Source organism: Anoplolepis gracilipes, chromosome 15 (genome assembly GCF_047496725.1).
Source record: "Anoplolepis gracilipes chromosome 15, ASM4749672v1, whole genome shotgun sequence".
Classification (NCBI taxonomy): domain Eukaryota; kingdom Metazoa; phylum Arthropoda; class Insecta; order Hymenoptera; family Formicidae; genus Anoplolepis; species Anoplolepis gracilipes.
The window spans coordinates 1471013-1490000 of record NC_132984.1 but is presented as its reverse complement, the minus strand read 5'-3'; the positions used below and the strand labels follow the sequence as shown (position 1 = coordinate 1490000).

The following is an 18988-nucleotide window of genomic DNA, read 5'->3' as shown; positions in this document are numbered from 1 at the left end:
TATTGTATCTCACCTCTTGCTTTATATTAAAATAACGTTTAGTACAATTTCTAAATTTTCATACAGAATTTTCATATAGTTTAATATAGTTTAAATATTATATTAAATACCTGTATTTTTTTTATTTTGTATTATTTTATTGATTGGCGTGTTACGAAATTATTTTCATAAAAATATTCGAATATATTCGTATAAAAAAAAACAAAAAACATCTGAAAATTTATATGTACATCATCGAATAAAAAAAATACGCTACGAAAGATCTTCACGATACAAAGTGCTCGCAGGAATAGCCTTTGTTTTGGTTTTTCTTATTCTTCTCGCAAGCCTTACTGACTTCCATAACCACATCCGAGAATCTTTCTTCCAATAGGGCGCAATTTCCGCGGGGGAATGCCTCGTACCCTGCATAAATTCTTTTTTGTACGATCTTTTTATATGGCATGATTAAATTGCATAAATAAAGTGCATACAAATCTGTGTGCTGTGAAATTAAACATTCTTGATAGTTAATTAAAATTTTGTATTTCTGTTTCAAGTTTTGGATTTAAAAAAATTAATTTTTGAAAAAAAAAATTAATTGATCACTCTTTCAAAGGTTCAGTTAATCGTAGATAAATGAGGAAATTTAAAATACCTGGAAATTTAAAATTTCCATTCCCTGAATCACCAATTGAAAGGTTGATATTTCCCTTGTCTTGAAAACGGGGACGTTCTCTTCTTGTTCAGAATCATTAAAGTAATCGGTTTGCACGTCGCTCGTTCTAAATTCTGGAGAATCTCCGTCGTTCGTCTCAAGCTCCAGATTTTTCAAAGCCGACGTAAACTTTTTAATGTTGTTGCAAATTCCAATTTCAACCTATGAAAAAAGAAATAAATCCATTAAAAACACATAATTATTTTAAAATCTCGATTTTTTACTTGCTCATTTTATATCAATCAATTAAAAATTTATTTATGCGAAGTATTTGTTTAACTTCCAATTATGTGTAATTTGGAAGTTTATTTGGATCATAATTTTTTTTCGTAATTTTACCTGAACTCCTCGAGAGCAAACGTTGCGGTCCAGATCAACGGCGGCCGCAGCATCCTTCGTCCTGGCCGCAGGATGATCGTTCTCATCCCATTTCAGATTCTCGACTACCCAGAAAGAAAGTGTACGATGTACGTTATAAAGGGAGTTCTCGCAAGAAGCATCTTTCTACCTCGATATACCGCTCGACTGATCTGACTCCTCGTTTTGCCAATCCATCGAAGGATCTCCGCGCCGTCGAGGGATGGTAAGACGGAGACACCTCTCTGACATTTGTCGACGAAGCCCTCATCCCTTCGTCGCCGTCTCCTGTCATGGAAAAATGTGTGGCGAGCGCTCTTTGTTTCGAAAAATCAAATCGAATCGTATTGATATGCCTTTAATAATTTCGACGTTTAATTAAAAAAAAATCTTTAGTTCTATCGAATATAATTGTATGGAAAAAAATACTAATTTTATTAAAGAAATCCTTCATATAATTATTTATTTTAAAGTATTTTTATATATTTAAGTGTGTGTGTGAAAACTATACGTTTTTGTTCTCTTAGAAAATTTAAAAGATACTGATATTTTTATTAAAAAATAATAATAATGTCTATATAATTTTTGTTCTTTCTTTTTACAAAAAAAAAAAAAAAAAAAACAATTATTTTCTTTTATTTAACGCTTCATTATTAATATTTTGTGTGTTAGTTAAAATATATAAATTAAACAAAAAACATATATAAAGACAATAATATTGTATCTCGATTGAGAAACAATGTTAATAAGTATATATATTTTAATTATTCCACCTTTATTTCAATTTCAATTTCGTGCTCTAGATTCATATTTATAATCAGCTTGATGTTGCAAATGCAAAATTTTGAATTTGCACAGTAACCCCTTATCTGATTTCCGCTCATCTGGAATTTATTTAATTTTTCGCGTTTTTTTTTTTTTACATAAAAAAAACGCATTTAACAGACGACGGAACGAGCGGAACGAAACGCGCGAGCGAGGGGCTCATTACATGTTCTAGGACGTGTAATAACTGCTTGTGCTCTATCTATCCGTGGCGAAGTAACGTTGGAAAGGCAGCGGGGGGAGCTCGAGAACAGGTGTGCGTCCGTGTTGCGTGCTCAGGTGAGATCGGCGGGGCCCCGGCGGGGCCCCGAAGCGCGCGCGTATACCCGCTGCGGCTGCTGTTGCCGGTCACGGCTGGCCGGCCGGAGTTCCGGGGCCCACTTCCGGACAGCACCGGTACGGTCTCCTTTTCAGCCGGGAAGAAGTAGGTATCAGTTGTTCGCATATACAGTTAGCCGCCGTACACACATCGTACACGAAGAACTTGAGAGTGTATCCTTGCTCCTTGGCGCGTGTCCCTCGCGAGGTAGAGGCGGCGCTTAAATGGACCCCGATTGCTGATGTCCGCGATAGCGAGAACAATGGATTTCCCCAGGCGGGTGAGTGATCATCCAAGGAGAGTACGGAGTTTGATGATCGTGAAAGATTCATGAGAGAAACGTGAGTGCGAAGCTTTCGGAAAGTTTTTCCGATGATGAAGGATAAGTCTCTTCCGCTTACGTTGAATTTCTATCAGCTGCAAATAGATGTTACAAGAGATGTTGGAAGAATTTTTTTGAAGGATATATTTGTAGTGGAAAATATATTACTTGTATTCTGAACTTTTTGAAAACTTTTCCATTTTTAGAAAATTGTCTTTTATTCCTTTCTTAAAAAGATTTTTAATTGAGGAATGTTTTTCTTCATTTTATTTTTTTTTTGCCTTATCTTAATTAAACATTTTTTTTTTCTCTTACCATATATTTCTGCTCTGTTTAATGCTCGCATAATGATTTAACTAAGTAGGAAACTAGATTCAGGCTCAAATATCATTACGTGAAAGAGGCAAAAAGAAGACAAAAAAAAAGATGGAAAATTGATGGAAATAATTAGATAAAGAAAGCAAAAATATGTGGATAATGTTACAACAAAATTACAAATATTAAAAATAATTACTTAACTGTATTAAATTAAGGTCAGTAAAATGATTAAAATATATAAAACATATATATTTATACAAAATAGAGCAATTTTCCGATAAATATAAATATAAATTAAAATACAAATTTTAATATTTTTTCTGGAGAATTAAATTTAATTAAATTAAATTTACTCTTTTACATGTATTTAAATATCTAATAAAAAGTATATTTAGACATTTGTTTTTAAAAACAAAAATTACATTTTAGTATCCCCTAAAATTTTATTCCAATGCTACCATTTTCTTTATCTATTATATATTATTGAATAAAAATAAATTATTCGAAAAAATCCATTCTTCTTATGAAAAGGTCTCGCAACTGTTGTTTGCGGTCAAACGACAGTGAGTTTTCACCTTTTGACGCAATTCTCGCACAAAAATGCGCATGCGGGCGGTAGTTGCGACTTCCTGTCTCGCAGTGACGGTAATCGTCGCGGATGATGCTTAAGCCACATGTGTACGTGCGTACGTGCGTAAAAGTGTGTATATAAATGAGACGCGCGCGTACACACGTACATACACACACAGGCACACAGGCGCGCACACACACAATGTAGAGAACAAAACCGGCACAATGCCGCGACGTAATGGGCCCCATCTTACCGAGATCCGATGTGGTTACAGGTCAATCAACTCGAGACAATAGCAAACAACATAAAGTTTCTTATTTAAACAGAATTAGATTTGGAAATCGCCAATTATAATTACTGTCACTTGGAATAAATTATAATTCACGATATAAAAAAAATATTTCAAAAATGTGTCCTTAATTCATGTATGTTTAATTTAAAATTTATCCTCTGTGTTTAATTTATATACAAATATTTATAACTATCGCAAAAAAATTATACTTTGAAATCTCTTTTACCTTAGGTTCCTGTATTACTTTCAAGAGTAAAGTTTCTATATACGATAAAAATTTTTTACAGACATGTAAAGAAAAAAACGTTGAAAAGTAAATTTAAATTATTTCCCTGCATATTTTTTAATTATTAAATAATTAATTAAAATAATAAACAAATAATTATTTTAATTTTAAATTTAATTATAATAAATGTAAATATTAAAATTGATTACATATTAAAGAAAAAAAAAATCATACGGAGGATCTCCTCCCTGAACTAAATTAGATTAGATAATTGTACTTAAGATGATAAACAGTTTTCAGTACATACGGCACACAAGTGCGTCGAACACGCATTCAGGTGTGCCCCTGCAAGGTAGAGATCCTCGCGAGCTCTGGTAACTCAGTTTTCAGTCCGCTCGCGAAGCGCGCGAGCGCAGTTTCTCTGTTGCAAAACTCTTGCCTCGTTTGCCTGTGAACTCACCCGCGCGAAACAATGTTATCGTGCCGGAATTAGTTATCTTTTTTAATTACTTCATTGCGTGCGTTCGACGTTTGATCCTGAAAAATTCTCGTTTCGAGTTTCCACTTTTCTAACATTTCTCCGACAGCAGTTTCGAGAACTGGTCTCGAGTAGTCTAGTAGTCGGGCTTTATTCTTGATACAGGATTACTAATTAAAAGTCGAATCGATTCATCGCTAGTTTATGATGTAATATAGAATTTTGCACGAGAAATAAATTGCAAGATTATAGAAAAGTTTTGGAAAGAGAGAAATCTTTGAAAGAATTGTTAGCGATAAACATGACGAACGTGCTTTATCCTGAAGATTTAAATATCATCTCGCAGGATGACAGGAGCTACCGCAGTGATGATTCCGGCGGCGAGGTCTTCAGGAACATCCCGAAGAACAGCAGCACTTTTCGCGTCTGGAAAATCGAAGTAAGCTCTCTGTTATCAAAAATATTTACTTAATATTTTCTAAAATAAAAAATTCTAATATGTGTATATGATAACTATATAAATATCTATATAAATAAAATATGAAAAATATAATTTAAACTAAAAAAATATATATATAAGTAAAATTGTCACTTTAACAGTTTTATAATAATTATTCAATTATTTATGATGATTATTATACTTTGAAAGAATTCATAGAATGATTATTGAAAGTTTGTTATATTAAAATATACTTACTTAAAATACTATAAAATTACTTCTTTTATCCATCATGTTATAATTAATTTTTTTCTCAATTATTTCAAATATTTATTTGACACTTTCATATTTATATATCTGTCGGACAGGGTCTGCGCGCAACGGCCGTAACCAACAGCAACATGGGCCTCTTCCTCTCCGAATCAGCATACATCGTCTATGCTGTATCCGCGAAGGACGGTGCTCTTCCTTACCCGACCATGCCGGTACTTTTACTTCCATTGTGTTGCATCGTCGCAAAAGAAACCGCAAACACGAACATTGCCTCACATACGAAATCTGTTTCCGACTCTTCTGATGCAATTTTCTTCGTTAAATTTAACTCTCTTCTAGATTGCTCCTATTAAACTTGTTAGAAGCAAAAGAAAAATTAATGCCTAGTGATTTAATTAAAAAATAATAATAATTCGGTATTTGAATTTTATATAAAATTTTCAAAATTAAATAAAATATTATTTCCAAGTTTTTAATATAAAAAAAAAAAAAAATTTTAATATTAAATTATTAACTTTTAATTAATTAAAATTATTAAATTATTATTATTAATAATTATTTAATTATTAAAAAGTGATTAATTTAAATCTAATTGTAAGTAATAACTTTTTTTTTATTCCTTATCTCAATAATTAATTAATGTTTACATAACAATTGAGATAATATATATTCATATAAGATTCTTAAAACACGACTGATTGACAGATCAAGGACCTGAAGGATACCTCGGTGGTGCGTGCCATCCACTTCTGGATTGGCGTCAATTGCGATTCAACAGTGTCCGGTGCCGCAGCACTTCGTGCCGCCGAGCTCGACTCGCAGACCTCGGCGATGATCCTGATGCGGGAAGCGCAGGGTCGCGAGAGCCCCCGGTTCCTCGCTTACTTCCGGCAGCAGTTGGTCATCGAGAACTTGCACTTCGATCCGCCCGTTTGCACTCTTCATCGAGTCTCCGGGGTGGCTGTGCCGATTCTAACGGAGCTGGCGAGAGTCCACTGGGAGCATTTTAGTTGTCGCGATGTCATCCTGGTGGATATTCGCGCAAAGTACGCCGTTCGAAGTTTTATATGCATTCAGAAAAATTTTGCAAAATGATTCTTCAAATGATCATAAAAATCTACAATTAAATAAGAAATTCTTTTTGGTTTTGTTAGAGGAGTCATCTTCCTGTGGCTAGGATCCCTATCAGATCCACTGCACAAACGTCACGCTGCTAGTCTCCTAGAGTCCCGAAAAGAGAATAATAATGGCCGTGTAGTGGTGGTCGAGGATGGCTACGAACAAACGTTGCCCGAGGACGACAAGCAACTCTTCAGCAGCGTGCTGGACCCCTCAATGAGGGTGGTGGCGCCTGATCGTCAGCACCGCATCAACCCCCCGAGTCCTATTAAATTATACAAGTGCAGCGAGCAATCGGGCAAGTACAAGGTTGCCGAACTGAAGTCCGGGCCGATTCTTTGCAGCGATTTAACTTCCAATTCCGTATACCTGGTGGATCGGGGCGAGGCAGGGGTCTGGGCCTGGGTTGGTCGCGACGTCAACGCCAGGGAGAGACTGGAAGCTGTTAGAAATGCGCGTGGATTCGTCAAGAAGAAGAATTACAGCGACGGCATGCCAGTGGCCAGGGCGACAGAAGGTATACAAGACGGATGCATTTCACATGAAAATAAAAAAAAAATCAGTCTCCCTTAAATAAAAAAAAATATTAAATTAGATATAAAATTAAGTTTCAAAAATTATTTTTTTCAAAGATTAGACTAATGATGCGTAATAATTAATAAATAAAAATAAAATGAAACGAAACACAAGGTCATGAACCGGTGGAGATGAAAGCGTTATTGAGAGGCTGGGAACCTTCTAAGACTAGACCACTGACGTTGCCGGTGAGTTTCGAATCCGATTACATGAATGAAAGACCGAGAATGGCGGCTGAGTGTCAACTAGTGGACGACGGATCCGGCGAGCGGACTTTGTGGAGGGTCGAGCAGAAGGAGGGCATGCTCCAGGTAGAAGACAGAGGGATCTATTATGCAGAAGCCTGCTACGTGATGCTATACAAATACGGACAGGGACGAAGATGTCGAAGTATTGTACGTAGATATCTATATCGAATTATTTAGAGGTATTAATTTTTTCTAAAAAAGCTTTCCCTAAATATCTCTTGTGTGTTTCATACTTTGAATTAGAATATTATTAATTTTTTTTGTATATCGTTTATAATTTTTCTTCTAAACTATATCATAATCTTGTAAAAAAGTTAGATGATGAGAGAAATTGGAATCTTCATTTTAATTTTAATTTATCCAGTCTTATGTATGCGAGAGGCAGAGATGTCTAAAAATTGAAACAATAATAACTGTAAAAAATTCTGAAGGCAATTATGAAATATTTTTTTCAGATTTATTGTTGGGAAGGTGTCCATTCTATCAAGGTGGATCGTGATGCAGCATTGACGGCAGCTTGCCATTTATCTGAAGAGACGAACGCACAATTGGTGAAGGCATCTCAAGGCAGAGAACCACCTCATTTATTGCAGATTTACAATGGCAAGCTGAAGATACTTGCTGGACGTCACCGTGATTCGCGTAAGTTCCTATTTGCTTAAATTATTATTTAAACAAAAGTTTACAAAAATAACAAAGAACTATAAAAAATATATAAAAGACAGATAATATCTATCATTCGAATTGACAGAAAATTAAAAAAAAATAAAAACAAATTTTAATTTATACATGAATATAAAACATATCTTGAAGTTTACTTGTTTTAGAAAAATAAAGTTTGTAGGATGCATCTTTTCATTTTTTATAACAAAGCTTCTTGATTTGTAGCGCCAAAGAAATATCTGGTCAGAGTGTTCGGCTCGACGCCATACACTTCGAAGGCGGTGGAACGTCCGTTGCGAGCTAGCAGTTTAGATTCCAGCGCGGTGTTCATCCTCTTCTCCAACACACCGATCGTCTGGTGCGGCAGCAAGAGCACGGGTGACGCTCGACAGGCGTCGCGACGCCTCGCCCCTAGAAATGCACCTCTCGTCGCTGAGGATAAGGAGGGTGATGATTTCTGGAACGAACTTGGAGGTAAATTATAAAAAGAGAGAGAGGATTTTAAGGAGAGAAGTTTAACGCTCTTCAATGTTTCTAAAATTATTCAGGATATTTTGTTTTCTTCAGGAAGAGGTACTTACGGCACAGAAACCGAGGAAATCGGTGAGGAACTAGACAAGCACCTCTTTCAGTGCCGCACCGAGAACGGTCTCTTCGTGGGCGAGCAAGTTCTCGGGTTCCGGCAGAATTCTTTGATACCGGAAGCCGTCTGGCTACTGGACGCTGGTAATGTGATCTGGGTGTGGATAGGCAAATTTTCCGTTCCAAAGACACTGCAAGAATGTGTCGAAGACGCTACTATATATCTTTACACACATCCCGCAGGTCGAAATCGCAATACGACCATTTCGGTAATCAGACAAGGTGAGTCTCGAATATAAAATAAAAAAAAATAAAAAAAAAAACTTTTTCTCTTTAGAGTTATCTTCTTTTAATTATTCTTTTTTAAAATTTTTCTTAGATTATTTGATTTTAAATTTTATCTTTGTCACTCTTCAGGTTTAGAACCGGCCATCTTTATCGGACTGTTTGAGAATTGGAACCACAATCTGCTAAGGGACTATAAGCCGTTTGAGATCTTCTGCGGTCTGCTAGAGGACAAAGATCAATCGACGAGAACGCAGATGGTCTCTAAAGCTACCACAGACTTCGATAATTACATCAAGTATCCGCCAGCAACGCTGAAGAGCGAGCCAGAGAACCTGCCAGCCGGCGTCGATGTCAGACGCAAAGAGATGCATCTGACTTATGACAATTTCATCGCGATCTTTAAAATGGAACCCGCGGAATTCGAAAAATTGCCCGCCTGGAAGAGGCAGCGGCTGAAGCAGGCCGCTGGACTCTTCTAACGTTTATAAATCGGTTTCGCTTTTCATGTACATGACATATTCTAAATTTTATATTACTAACCATTGCTTTTCCGATCACATGATAAATTTGCAGGCAATCTTAAATATTTTATGTTACTTTACTCCTCAACGTTAACTTTTTATAGATGACATATATTTTATTAACCTGCTGGTGTCGCGAGATATACATGAGCCCACTTAAGAAAAAATTCAAGTATTTTTTTCTTTTTTTTAGTCACCATTTAGAAATTGTATGCTTTGTTTGCGCACACGCAGTAATATTTTTATTAGAAATATTTAAAGATTAGATTTTAATCAACATATGTTTGGAAAAAATTTACTATAACTTAAGTTTAAGCTGAACTAATTAATAGTTTCACGCAGACGTATCCATCGCCTCGCCATGTTGAATCGGGCGCACCGTCTCCTCCTCTACGATAATCGGCTTCACTGTTTTAGTAAGCACAGCGGTAGTACCAGGCTTATAACGATAACTGATTTGCCGCTGGCCTTTTACGCTGGCGGTATCATATGGTCGCAAATACTCAACGCCAGTCTTGCGAATGATGCAGAGATCCACATTGGATCCTGATGCTAGATCGTTGAACACGCCTGCGCGAATTGCATCCGCCACCAATTGCTTTGCCTCTTCCTCCTAAAAAATGATGACAATCATTATTTTTAATTCGATAAAAAATAGCATTTTTAATAAAGAATAATTGTAATGCACTATTTAATATAAAAATAGAGGAAACATATAAAAAAAAGTTATAAAAAAGTTATATAAATATTTAATATGAATCACAATAGATTTAATATAATAAATATAATAATAAAATTATGTATCATTTATAATGTAAAGTTATAAATAAATATTTTAGACTCTAAATTCATTAATCCTGGTTTTTTCCAATTGAAAATTTATAACAATGTTTACATGCTAGATTTAAATCATTCTAGATTACATGATTAATTCGTTACCGGTAAATCAGGCCTCCATCTGCTTTCGAAGACTGCCATTGCTGCCAATGAGCCGGATCCCATGGTAGTATATTTCAGTTTTTCTGTGGAACCATGTGGATAAATGCAATACAACTGTGGTCCGTCCAGATCGTAACCACCCAAAATGAGTGCGGCACCAATATGGCCCTGATAACGAAACAACATTTGTTTAATCAGAGTGTTTGCAGTGCACACAGGTACGATACGGCCGGTATTCAGGCGATGCAACTCCAGTTGACTGGCTATCATTTCAGTGGTCATCTCGGTATCGGCTGCTGTGCCGGCTCCGCAGCAACTATAAAAAATTTCAACCGTTAATAAGAAATACGAATGGTTTAAATAAAAGCAATTAATGACATTAATTGGTTACAAAGAGGATTCTGCGACACTCACTACATATTGGGAGCAAGATAGTGAATTTTCAAACTGTATTTGTCTGCAACAATGGTGTCTTCCGTAGCTCGCGTATCACCACCAAGAATAACGCCATCCTTGTATACTATACCAGCAATAGTAGTACCTGTCTTAACTGCTTTCGGAGCAGCAAAGCCTTTTTTGATCAAGGCATTGTTCCTGTACAAAATAAAAAGATATTAAAAGGAGAAATTGTCTCTACTATTAATTAAAAAATATATATTACTTTTGGTTATATATACACAAAAATAAATATTTTTATTAATGATATTAAAATTTTAGCTTCTAAAAATGTATCGTTTTATTAAGATATTTTAACACACATATAAAATTGTTTTATATAAAAAAAATTGCTGAATTTACCATTCATTACTTTATGTAACAAATATTAATGAACAGTTAATTAGAAACTATAAAAATTAACATTATTCATATTACTGTAATCGAGTAATGATAATATGACACAGCAATAATAAGAAATTAATTTTTTGTGTTTATTTTAAAATTTTATCATCAAAATTTTACTCATTTTTTTTATACAAATAAAATCGTTTATAAATATATTTCAATATTATCTAAAAATTTATTATATATTATTAAAGAAAATTAATTGACTTGTGTGACACAGCAATATCGACATATAGGTTAGTTTCTGACTACTATGAGAAATAAGCACATTTAATTTATAAAGCAGAATAAAATTTTACCTTTGGCAAAGATCAAACGAAAAGCCTGCCGATGAAATTTCTGGTGCGAGAAGCGAAGTCATGATCGCGTTTCTATCAAATATATATCGCAAGCGAAACTGACACAGACACCGTACACAATTCTACGTCTACCTGTAACCTGTAACCACAGTATATACAGTAGTGCAAATAACTCTCTGTCGGCATCTTTGATGTCAGCGTATCTAAAAATGAACTGCGCATGCGCGGACTTGGTAGGTAACCAATCATAGCTAGTGTCTCTGTCTCACTTTAGGCTGAAATCACATGGTGCGGAATAGAAGTACGGAATAAAAAATGCGCCATAGAAACAGCCAATCAGAACTTTGCCGCAGTGTCTACTTAAGCTCTGATTGGCTATTTCTATGACGCATTTTCTATTCATTTTATAAGATTATTTAAAGATAAATTGGATACAATTATATGGACATATCCATAAGATTGAGAGAGAGAGAGAGAGAGAGAGAGAGAGCGTAAATGGAGAGGAACTAAGACAGAAAATCACTTTATCATGATTGGTTACCTACCAAGTCCGCGCATGTACAGTTCATTTTTAGGTACATTGAAATTACCAGAGTTGCGCTCATAGGACGCGTTCGGGGAGACACTATTAGCGCTAACAGTGTCATTCTATCTTTGTTACTCATTAAAAGTTGAACAAAGATAGAACGACGCTGTTAGCGCTAATAGTGTCTCCCCGAACGCGCCCATCGACATATAATAAATAGACGGAGCGTGACGTCACTAAAGCCTTAGAAGAACAGAGATGCACGTGACGTCTGCGAATAATGGAAGCGAGAGCAAGATAGAACAAGAAGTGTACGGCATTCTCTTCGTTTCTCCGCTCACGTTACTTTGCAAATCATGCAGGATTCACACTGCGTCCGATAGCCAATAGAAGAGCTCGTTCTTTAGTCATTTTAACTAGCAATAATTCTGGAATCTACAAACGAGAGTTTTCTATTGGATGTGAAACGTCACGCGTTCGAAAATCTTTCATCCTGATCGGCCAATCAAATACTATCCAGTCCGATGAATAGATTTCTGAACGCGGTCCGCAAAGCCTCTTGAAACGCAAATGGTGACAAATAGGCGGGAAAATGTGTAAAGGGCTTCTGGTGTGCGGATAATTACATAAATTGAAAAAAAATGCACGCTTTCCTGAAAACTGGTAAACTGGGCGTCCCAACAGATGTGAAAAAACCGTCGACGTCTCGCCCTAAGGACGACAAGAAGGACTTGACACCATGGGTGGAAAAATAGTAGGTATCTCCACTACTATTTCAAGACATTAACCTTCTTCACCATTATAAAAAGTCAAAATGTTAAAACAACTTTACCTGGAAATATATCCTTTTTTTTTTTCAACTATTAATCGTTACTCTTCACTTTTCGACTTTTGTAACGGTAGTCATAATTTTACTATTATTATTTATTTTAAAAATGAGATTAAGATTGTATACGTTTTTATTTTTTTTTTGGTTTACAGTCGCCCAAAGAATGTAGATGATATCGTGGAGCAGACGGAGGTGGTGAATGTGATAAGGCAAGCCATGCAGCATGGAGATTTTCCTAATATGCTGTTTTATGGACCACCGGGTACTGGCAAAACCAGCATTATACATGCAGCTGCGAGACAGATGTTTGGTAGCATGTATAAGGATAGGATACTAGAACTGAATGCCTCTGATGATCGAGGTATCCAGGTTGTGAGGGAAAAGATTAAATCCTTTGCATTACGTAGGGCTAATCCTATCGGACCAGAGTAAGTGTATTGATTTCTTGTCGACAACTGTTTTTAATAATATTGCTACTAATGATTATAATTTTGATAATTAGAATTTTCATTAATAATAAGAGTTTCAACACGCACAAAGTTGTTTAGAAAAATAATATTATCTATTTCTTAATTTTAAAAAAATGATAAATTTTATTTATATATAATCAATGTCAATGATGATCCAGTAAAAGGTCTGATGATCGCAGAATCTCAGTGCACAAGATTATTCATCAAAAGGCACATTATAGTTGTCATCAAGGAGATCTAATAAAATATTTTAAATCTCTTATTAGCAACTAGATAGAAAATATGCTTGGACATGCAGAAGAACTGTAAGATTAGTGAACTTCTGAAAAGCACAAGCAAACAGTTAATCTTCAAGTACTCACGTAGTCCATGTAGATGCATATTAATGTTATTGGTTTTATTTATTTATTTATTTTTTTAAATTTTTTGGACAGATGTTAAATTTCAATAATAATTATTAAATATTTAAGTAATTAAAATCTTTGATATATTTTTTATAATTTTAACTTTCTTTAACTAACTATTATTACATATGAAGGATATAATTGAAAGAAAAATTATTTGATCCACATTGACTTAACGCGTGTACTTGAGGATCAACCATCTTTTTTGGATATCCTGTGGATTGTATTGCGATTTATGATCAAATGGCATAATCTGAGACATTTTATAATATTGTTTTAATATTAAGTAAATCAGATAAAATAAAATCAATTTTTTTCAAAACTATTTCAAATTTTTAATATTTATTTTTCAGCGGAAAAAAATGTCCGCCATTCAAGATCATTATATTGGACGAGGCAGACAGTATGACCAGCGCTGCGCAAACAGCACTTCGTCGAATTATGGAAAAAGAGGCGCATAGCACGCGCTTTTGTCTAGTATGCAATTACCTGTCGCGAATTATTAAGCCGATAGCGTCACGCTGCACCAAATTTCGGTTCAAGCCACTGAGTGATGAGAAAAGTATCACAAGACTCGAATATATATGCAATGAGGAGAATTTAAAGGCCGATAGAAGCGTTCTAGAAAAAATCGTTGAAGCATCGAGCGGCGATTTAAGACAGGCTGTCATGTGTCTGCAGTCAATCACACGGTTGAAGGGCAAGGACTATGAGATCACAGTGGACGATGCTCTCGATGTCATCGGAGTAAGTTTAGCTTTCAACTGGAAATATAAAAATTTCTTATTATTAATAAGTTGAGTAATTTGTGAATAATTTCGAGTAATTTGAAAATTTGATATGTTTTTGTCTTAATAGCTGATTCCCGATGAAAAAATTAATACCCTGTGGGAGGCCTGTAAAAAGGGAAATTATAATAATGTCGAAAAATTGCTCGAAAATTTATTGTTGGAAGGATACCCGGGTTCAAAGGTACTGCTTTAATTATTGCTGAATTATTGTTGAATGTGGCTGTTGAGTTATTGAAAAACTTAAGAGTAAATTACTTAATCTTGAAAGAATAATACATAAAATATTAATTCTTATTATACAAATGTTGGTTATCTATATCAAATTGGTTGATTTAATGTAATTATATTTGTTAGGTAATTGAACAATTAAACGAGAAAGTAATTTTCTCTGATGAACTTAATGACAAACAAAAAGTGATGATTGGCGATGTGCTCGGGGTAAGAGATTTTCTTTACATACACATGAAAAAATTAATAAATAAATAATTAATGAATGCGATAAATTTTTTCTCTGTTCCAGGAATGCGATTATAAATTAACGGAAAGAAGTGACGAATATTTACAGCTTTTAAACGTATTTTCTACCATCTTAGTAGCATGGAAATTATGAAAAAAATTATAAAAATGTGTTTCTACATAATATATAAAGATTTATATTTATATTTATAGATATATTGTGTAAGTAGAGAGTTTTTATACATTTTTAACAAATTGTTCGTGCAATTTGCCTTTCACAATTTTAGCAATTTTGTCGATTTTAACGATAAAAAAAGTGATTATAAAATGAATTTTAGAACGCCCTAGAGACAATAATATTTATAACTAGACAGGAATTACTTAGGGAATATCAAACTCGACTAGTAGAAATGATCTTTCGTCTAGAAGTCGCTGTATGTACATACATACGTCCCTAACTAAAGAGACGCAACATCAGCGCCAAAGTTTACTAAAACACTTGGAGATTTCACGCCAACCATCTTTACAAGCACGACGTTCAAAATATCCCTAGGTATCATTTAGCGGTTGTGATAATTGCAACTTTATAAAACGAGACGTTGTCATAAAAATCAAAACGCTTAATACACATCGCGATAAGTCTTGAAACATTCTCCCCGCTTTGAGAGAGAGAAAAAAAAAAATCACCCCGATAAAATTGGATCCCGGCGTCGTTCGGAAACGGGGCTCTCAGCATCTCGGTCCGCACCGTCGCGTTGAGCACCACTGACGTTCGGCGTGTAGGGGCGTCGTTGCTACTGCGTGCAATGTGTATCGTGTAGGCGTTGGCGAGAGGAAGGAGGCGAGAGAGCCGCGACCGCCGCCGCCACTCGCTCTTTCGGAAAATGTGTCGTCCGTGAGAGGGAAAAGAGAGGAAAAAAGAAAAAAGAAAAAAGACAGCGCGTGCACGAGAAGAAGCCGGGGGTGGCCGGTGTGCGTGTTTCACATGTGCGTTTCATTTCGCGAGGAATCCTCACTCGAAAGCGTTCGTCGTATCTCTCTGCTCTCTTCTCCCCTCTTCCCCTTCCCACCCCCCCACCAGCCGCCCCAGTCGTCTCTCTCTTTCTCTCTTTATCATACATTGTGCCTCTAGAGCGCTGTCCAAGCCTTGTCCACGACGGCGGAGCCACGTCTCCGCGTCCTGGTAAGCGCGAGTGATCGTTATTATTATTGTTACTATTTCGCGGGTAAGTGCTTCATCGGGGAAGATCGCCGCCGACGCCTTTCGTCGCCGTGTCCCGCGACGGCGTTCCCGTGTCGCGCGTCGTAGAAGAAAGACAGGACGGACGAAGGAACGAACGTACGGGGGCGTGAACGACGCCCGTCCTCCCCGACCGCAGCAGCATCGTTCTACGCTACGTCGTTTCGCAGTTGTAACGACGTTTCGGAGATAGGTCCGTCCTTGTTGAGAACATCGCTCTCTCTCTCTTTCTCTCATTTGCTGGCGTAGAGGTCGTGACTTCCGGAGAGAAAGGAGAGAGAGGAGAGTATCGCGAGAAAGGTGTGCTGACCGCGTTCCTCGTCGTGACGAGCCAGGAGCAGCGGACCCGGGGGGGTGTTGCACACCCAGTCCTCGTGGCGCTCGCTCACGTTTCTTTACCTCGGCACCTGGAATTGGGGACATTCCGCGCGCGTTGTCCTTGGCAGTGTATCATTCCGTTCCAAGAGTTCATCATCCTTCGACCAAGGTTTACTCCGGAATCCCCTGTGGGGAGAGTAAAAAGCGAGAGGATTTGAAAGAAATTTTTGGCAGAATCAAGACGAAGGGATTATAGACCGCGGGATGTTCCGGTCGAGAGGACGCTGAAGAAGGGAGAAAAAAAAAAAAAGAAAGAAAGAAAGGCCAACCGGAGCGAGACATGTTCGGCGTCCTGAAGGGAGATCCGACCGGCGAAGCGGGCGGCTAGTCGCGGTGCATTTTGCTGCATCTTCCGCTCCCTCCTCCCCTCTGGCCCTGATCGCGAGAGTGAGAGTGCGATCCTGACGGTTCTCCGAATCCGTGACGAGAAAATAACGCACGTTAAATAATAGTAGTAGTATTGGCAGCATTAACCCGTGCGTATTATTTCCAATTGATTATTATTATTATTATTATTATTATTATTCTCTCTGTTATTACATCCGCGGAAAGGAACTGGAAACCGAGCCGGCACGCCTCCATGTGCGCATCGAGATCCTAAGGAGGGCGCGTGGTTTGACAGGGAGCGCCGCGACGCCGCCGGTCCGAAGGGATTTTAAGGGATCCGAGGAATTCCTTTCGATCCCTTTTTCCTTCATTCCTCCTACTACCCTCGCGCGTTTCTTCGACCCTCGGTCCTCTCGGCCTGTGTGTGATACTCGGTTCGGACAAAGGCGTGGATGATACCGTCGGGCTATTCAACAACAACAACGACGGCGGTCACGAGGTGGATCGTATTTCCTGCGGCTGTAACGGGTGTCACGGCCGATTCGTGGAATGTGACGGGAGACGTCGCTCGTGGAGTAGTGAGTCGTAGAAAAGGTAAGTTTATACAAACGGATATTACACATATTATATATATATATATATATATATATATATATATATATATATATATATATATATATATATATATATATATATATAAATGTCGAGATGTCGAGTACACGCTGGAATATCGTACGAGTAGTGTTCGAAGTGGAATCCGATTGGCCGAACGCTCCAATTCCAGGTCCTTTGAGATTACTCGCGGATACATATCCGAGTGTCCCGTTTGCTAACGTATTCTCTTTGAATTGCACGCTCGGTCTTTCCCTCGAGCATTATTCGTGTCTTTATTTTAATAAGATTTTAATACATACGGACTTTAATCACAAGCTTTAATTAACACAAATTTTCTATAATAAATATTTAATATATAGATTTAGATTCTACATCAGATTTTTCTATTTAAAGAAAGATTAATTTCAAATTTCATTGAACTTTAATAAAAGATTTTGTTACAATTTGATAAATATGAAATTTATTTTTAATAAGTAAAATTCTAATTAAAGTTACATCTATAATAAAATTTTTTTTTTATAAACTTTAATTAACCCAGAACTTGTGTATATTTAGTGTAATTTCAGTCATTGAATTCCAGTAAATGAAATTTTTATAATTACATTAAGTACAAAATTATAACTTAAATTATAATTAAAATTAAAATACTTTTAATAAGAATCTATTACACAGTCTTTTTTAATTTAAAAAAAATTTTTAAGTCTTAAATATTATATTATATTTTAAGATTTTTAAATTCCTGCATATGTTTAAAATCTTAAATCCGTTCGTCTCTTATGTCTCTCTTTTTCATCCTTACTTCTTTAGATATTCAGGTCTATAAGCGCTTTGATCGTTCGATCTTTGGCCTTTGAATCCTGCCGAATTAAATAAAGATCTATCATCCGACACTTAATCTGCTATTTGCAGTTCACTTATTTGCGAAAATGCAGGCATACGTAGCATGTGCTTTTATAATATCTTTTACTCGGTCGTCTTCGATCCCATCTTATAAAACGAAAATCGAAGCGTGTAAGTGCTCAAAAATAGTTATATTTGTCGTCGATTAATAATTCACGTGGATTTTATCGCTTACAACTCCATAAATGATAGCCAGTAAAACTTCGTTATATAAAAATATTATTTGTACTAAAATTTATTTGAGTTGTTAACTAATCGTTGGTCTAGTTAATTATGTTATATTATTTATTTATCGTTGTTCCCGACCGACAAAACGAACGATTACGGAAGGAGTTCTTTGAACTTGCGTTATCATTCTCGAATTAGATCTACGCGAGCGACATGTTCTTATACGAATAATCGACTTTGTGCACACAAAAAAAAGCAAACGAGCTATACCACATTATACGATCATATATCGATTAATACATGAAGATATATATTTATACAGAGCATCTCTCTAAAATTATATAATAATAATTATGAATAAACAATAAATATAAATCTATCTGTCTCTATTCGAATTTAAAGATATTTTTATAAAATAATTTACAAAACAAAATATAAATGTTATATCATTTTTGAAGTGTAATTTTGAACGCTTGCTTTTCCATACTTTTTGCGACGGCACAGTAAATTACAAAATAAAATAAAATAAATTTTATTGTATTTACATGCAAAAAATACACACAAATAAAAGAAACAGTAATAAATAAATTTCTCCAAATATTTTAATTCCATAATACGCAATTATTATTTTATTATTAAATTTATATAAAATTCTGAATTTTACACAATTTTAATTGTGATCGATATAA

The 18988-nt window shown here is 35.8% G+C and overlaps 5 protein-coding genes across 15 annotated transcripts in view; 3 read left to right on the top strand and 2 right to left on the bottom strand.

Annotated features, from left to right (window-relative positions):
• Positions 1 to 149: 149 nt before the first annotated feature.
• On the bottom strand, positions 150 to 1328 carry LOC140674058 (uncharacterized). Its single transcript, XM_072907392.1, has 4 exons — positions 1216 to 1328; positions 1037 to 1140; positions 638 to 859; positions 150 to 405 (listed from the first exon to the last, which is right to left on the bottom strand). The coding sequence occupies exons 1-4, from the start codon at positions 1304 to 1306 to the stop codon at positions 253 to 255; spliced, it is 570 nt and encodes a 189-aa protein (XP_072763493.1). The 5' UTR covers positions 1307 to 1328; the 3' UTR covers positions 150 to 252.
• Positions 1329 to 2090: 762 nt separating this feature from the next.
• On the top strand, positions 2091 to 9120 carry Qua (villin like protein quail). 2 transcript variants are annotated; one of them, XM_072907365.1, is made up of 10 exons: positions 2091 to 2478; positions 4752 to 4844; positions 5213 to 5329; positions 5823 to 6163; positions 6272 to 6753; positions 6927 to 7207; positions 7516 to 7702; positions 7949 to 8197; positions 8291 to 8587; positions 8723 to 9120. In XM_072907365.1, exons 1-10 carry the CDS (start codon positions 2440 to 2442, stop codon positions 9070 to 9072), a joined length of 2436 nt encoding a protein of 811 aa, XP_072763466.1. In that variant the 5' UTR covers positions 2091 to 2439; the 3' UTR covers positions 9073 to 9120. The 2 variants fall into 2 exon arrangements, with proteins under 2 accessions (XP_072763466.1, XP_072763465.1); XM_072907364.1 differs by lacking the exon at positions 2091 to 2478 and having other exon boundaries at positions 4270 to 4844.
• Positions 9121 to 9209: 89 nt separating this feature from the next.
• On the bottom strand, positions 9210 to 11354 carry Prosbeta2 (Proteasome beta2 subunit). Its single transcript, XM_072907373.1, has 4 exons — positions 11196 to 11354; positions 10468 to 10647; positions 10054 to 10369; positions 9210 to 9727 (listed from the first exon to the last, which is right to left on the bottom strand). The coding sequence occupies exons 1-4, from the start codon at positions 11255 to 11257 to the stop codon at positions 9449 to 9451; spliced, it is 837 nt and encodes a 278-aa protein (XP_072763474.1). The 5' UTR covers positions 11258 to 11354; the 3' UTR covers positions 9210 to 9448.
• A 925-nt stretch (positions 11355 to 12279) lies between these two features.
• LOC140674256 (replication factor C subunit 4) lies at positions 12280 to 14887 on the top strand. The gene is made up of 6 exons (XM_072907662.1): positions 12280 to 12475; positions 12703 to 12978; positions 13778 to 14171; positions 14283 to 14396; positions 14570 to 14653; positions 14736 to 14887. The coding sequence occupies exons 1-6, from the start codon at positions 12363 to 12365 to the stop codon at positions 14823 to 14825; spliced, it is 1071 nt and encodes a 356-aa protein (XP_072763763.1). The 5' UTR covers positions 12280 to 12362; the 3' UTR covers positions 14826 to 14887.
• A 599-nt stretch (positions 14888 to 15486) lies between these two features.
• P120ctn (adherens junction protein p120) overlaps positions 15487 to 18988 on the top strand; it is a 44224-nt gene continuing 40722 nt past the window's right edge. For 4 of the 10 annotated variants that reach the window (XM_072907658.1, XM_072907652.1, XM_072907651.1 and 1 more), the window contains exon 1: positions 15487 to 17210. The gene's annotated coding sequence lies outside the window, so the exon portion shown is untranslated. The remainder of the gene's footprint in view (positions 17211 to 18988) is intronic. The other 6 variants (XM_072907659.1, XM_072907660.1, XM_072907655.1 and 3 more) reach the window with 3 other exon arrangements.

What these genes read in the sequence shown, in the direction of transcription:
- Prosbeta2 (XM_072907373.1), bottom strand. Translation starts at nt 11,257, where the DNA reads ATGACTTCGCTTCTCGCACCAGAAATTTCATCGGCAGGCTTTTCGTTT. An exon ending in TATCTTGCTCCCAATATGTA is followed by an intron (nt 10,370 to 10,467) that starts GTGAGTGTCGCA and finishes AATTTTTTATAG; the next exon opens with TTGCTGCGGAGCCGGCACAG. An exon ending in GATGGAGGCCTGATTTACCG is followed by an intron (nt 9,728 to 10,053) that starts GTAACGAATTAA and finishes ATCATTTTTTAG; the next exon opens with GAGGAAGAGGCAAAGCAATT.
- LOC140674256 (XM_072907662.1), top strand. Translation starts at nt 12,363, where the DNA reads ATGCACGCTTTCCTGAAAACTGGTAAACTGGGCGTCCCAACAGATGTG. An exon ending in ACACCATGGGTGGAAAAATA is followed by an intron (nt 12,476 to 12,702) that starts GTAGGTATCTCC and finishes TTTGGTTTACAG; the next exon opens with TCGCCCAAAGAATGTAGATG. An exon ending in AAGGATACCCGGGTTCAAAG is followed by an intron (nt 14,397 to 14,569) that starts GTACTGCTTTAA and finishes TATATTTGTTAG; the next exon opens with GTAATTGAACAATTAAACGA.
- Qua (XM_072907364.1), top strand. Translation starts at nt 4,707, where the DNA reads ATGACGAACGTGCTTTATCCTGAAGATTTAAATATCATCTCGCAGGAT. An exon ending in GACGAAGATGTCGAAGTATT is followed by an intron (nt 7,208 to 7,515) that starts GTACGTAGATAT and finishes TATTTTTTTCAG; the next exon opens with ATTTATTGTTGGGAAGGTGT. An exon ending in CATTTCGGTAATCAGACAAG is followed by an intron (nt 8,588 to 8,722) that starts GTGAGTCTCGAA and finishes GTCACTCTTCAG; the next exon opens with GTTTAGAACCGGCCATCTTT.
- LOC140674058 (XM_072907392.1), bottom strand. Translation starts at nt 1,306, where the DNA reads ATGTCAGAGAGGTGTCTCCGTCTTACCATCCCTCGACGGCGCGGAGAT. An exon ending in GGAGTCAGATCAGTCGAGCG is followed by an intron (nt 1,141 to 1,215) that starts GTATATCGAGGT and finishes CTTTCTGGGTAG; the next exon opens with TCGAGAATCTGAAATGGGAT. An exon ending in TGGAAATTTTAAATTTCCAG is followed by an intron (nt 406 to 637) that starts GTATTTTAAATT and finishes GAATTTATGCAG; the next exon opens with GGTACGAGGCATTCCCCCGC.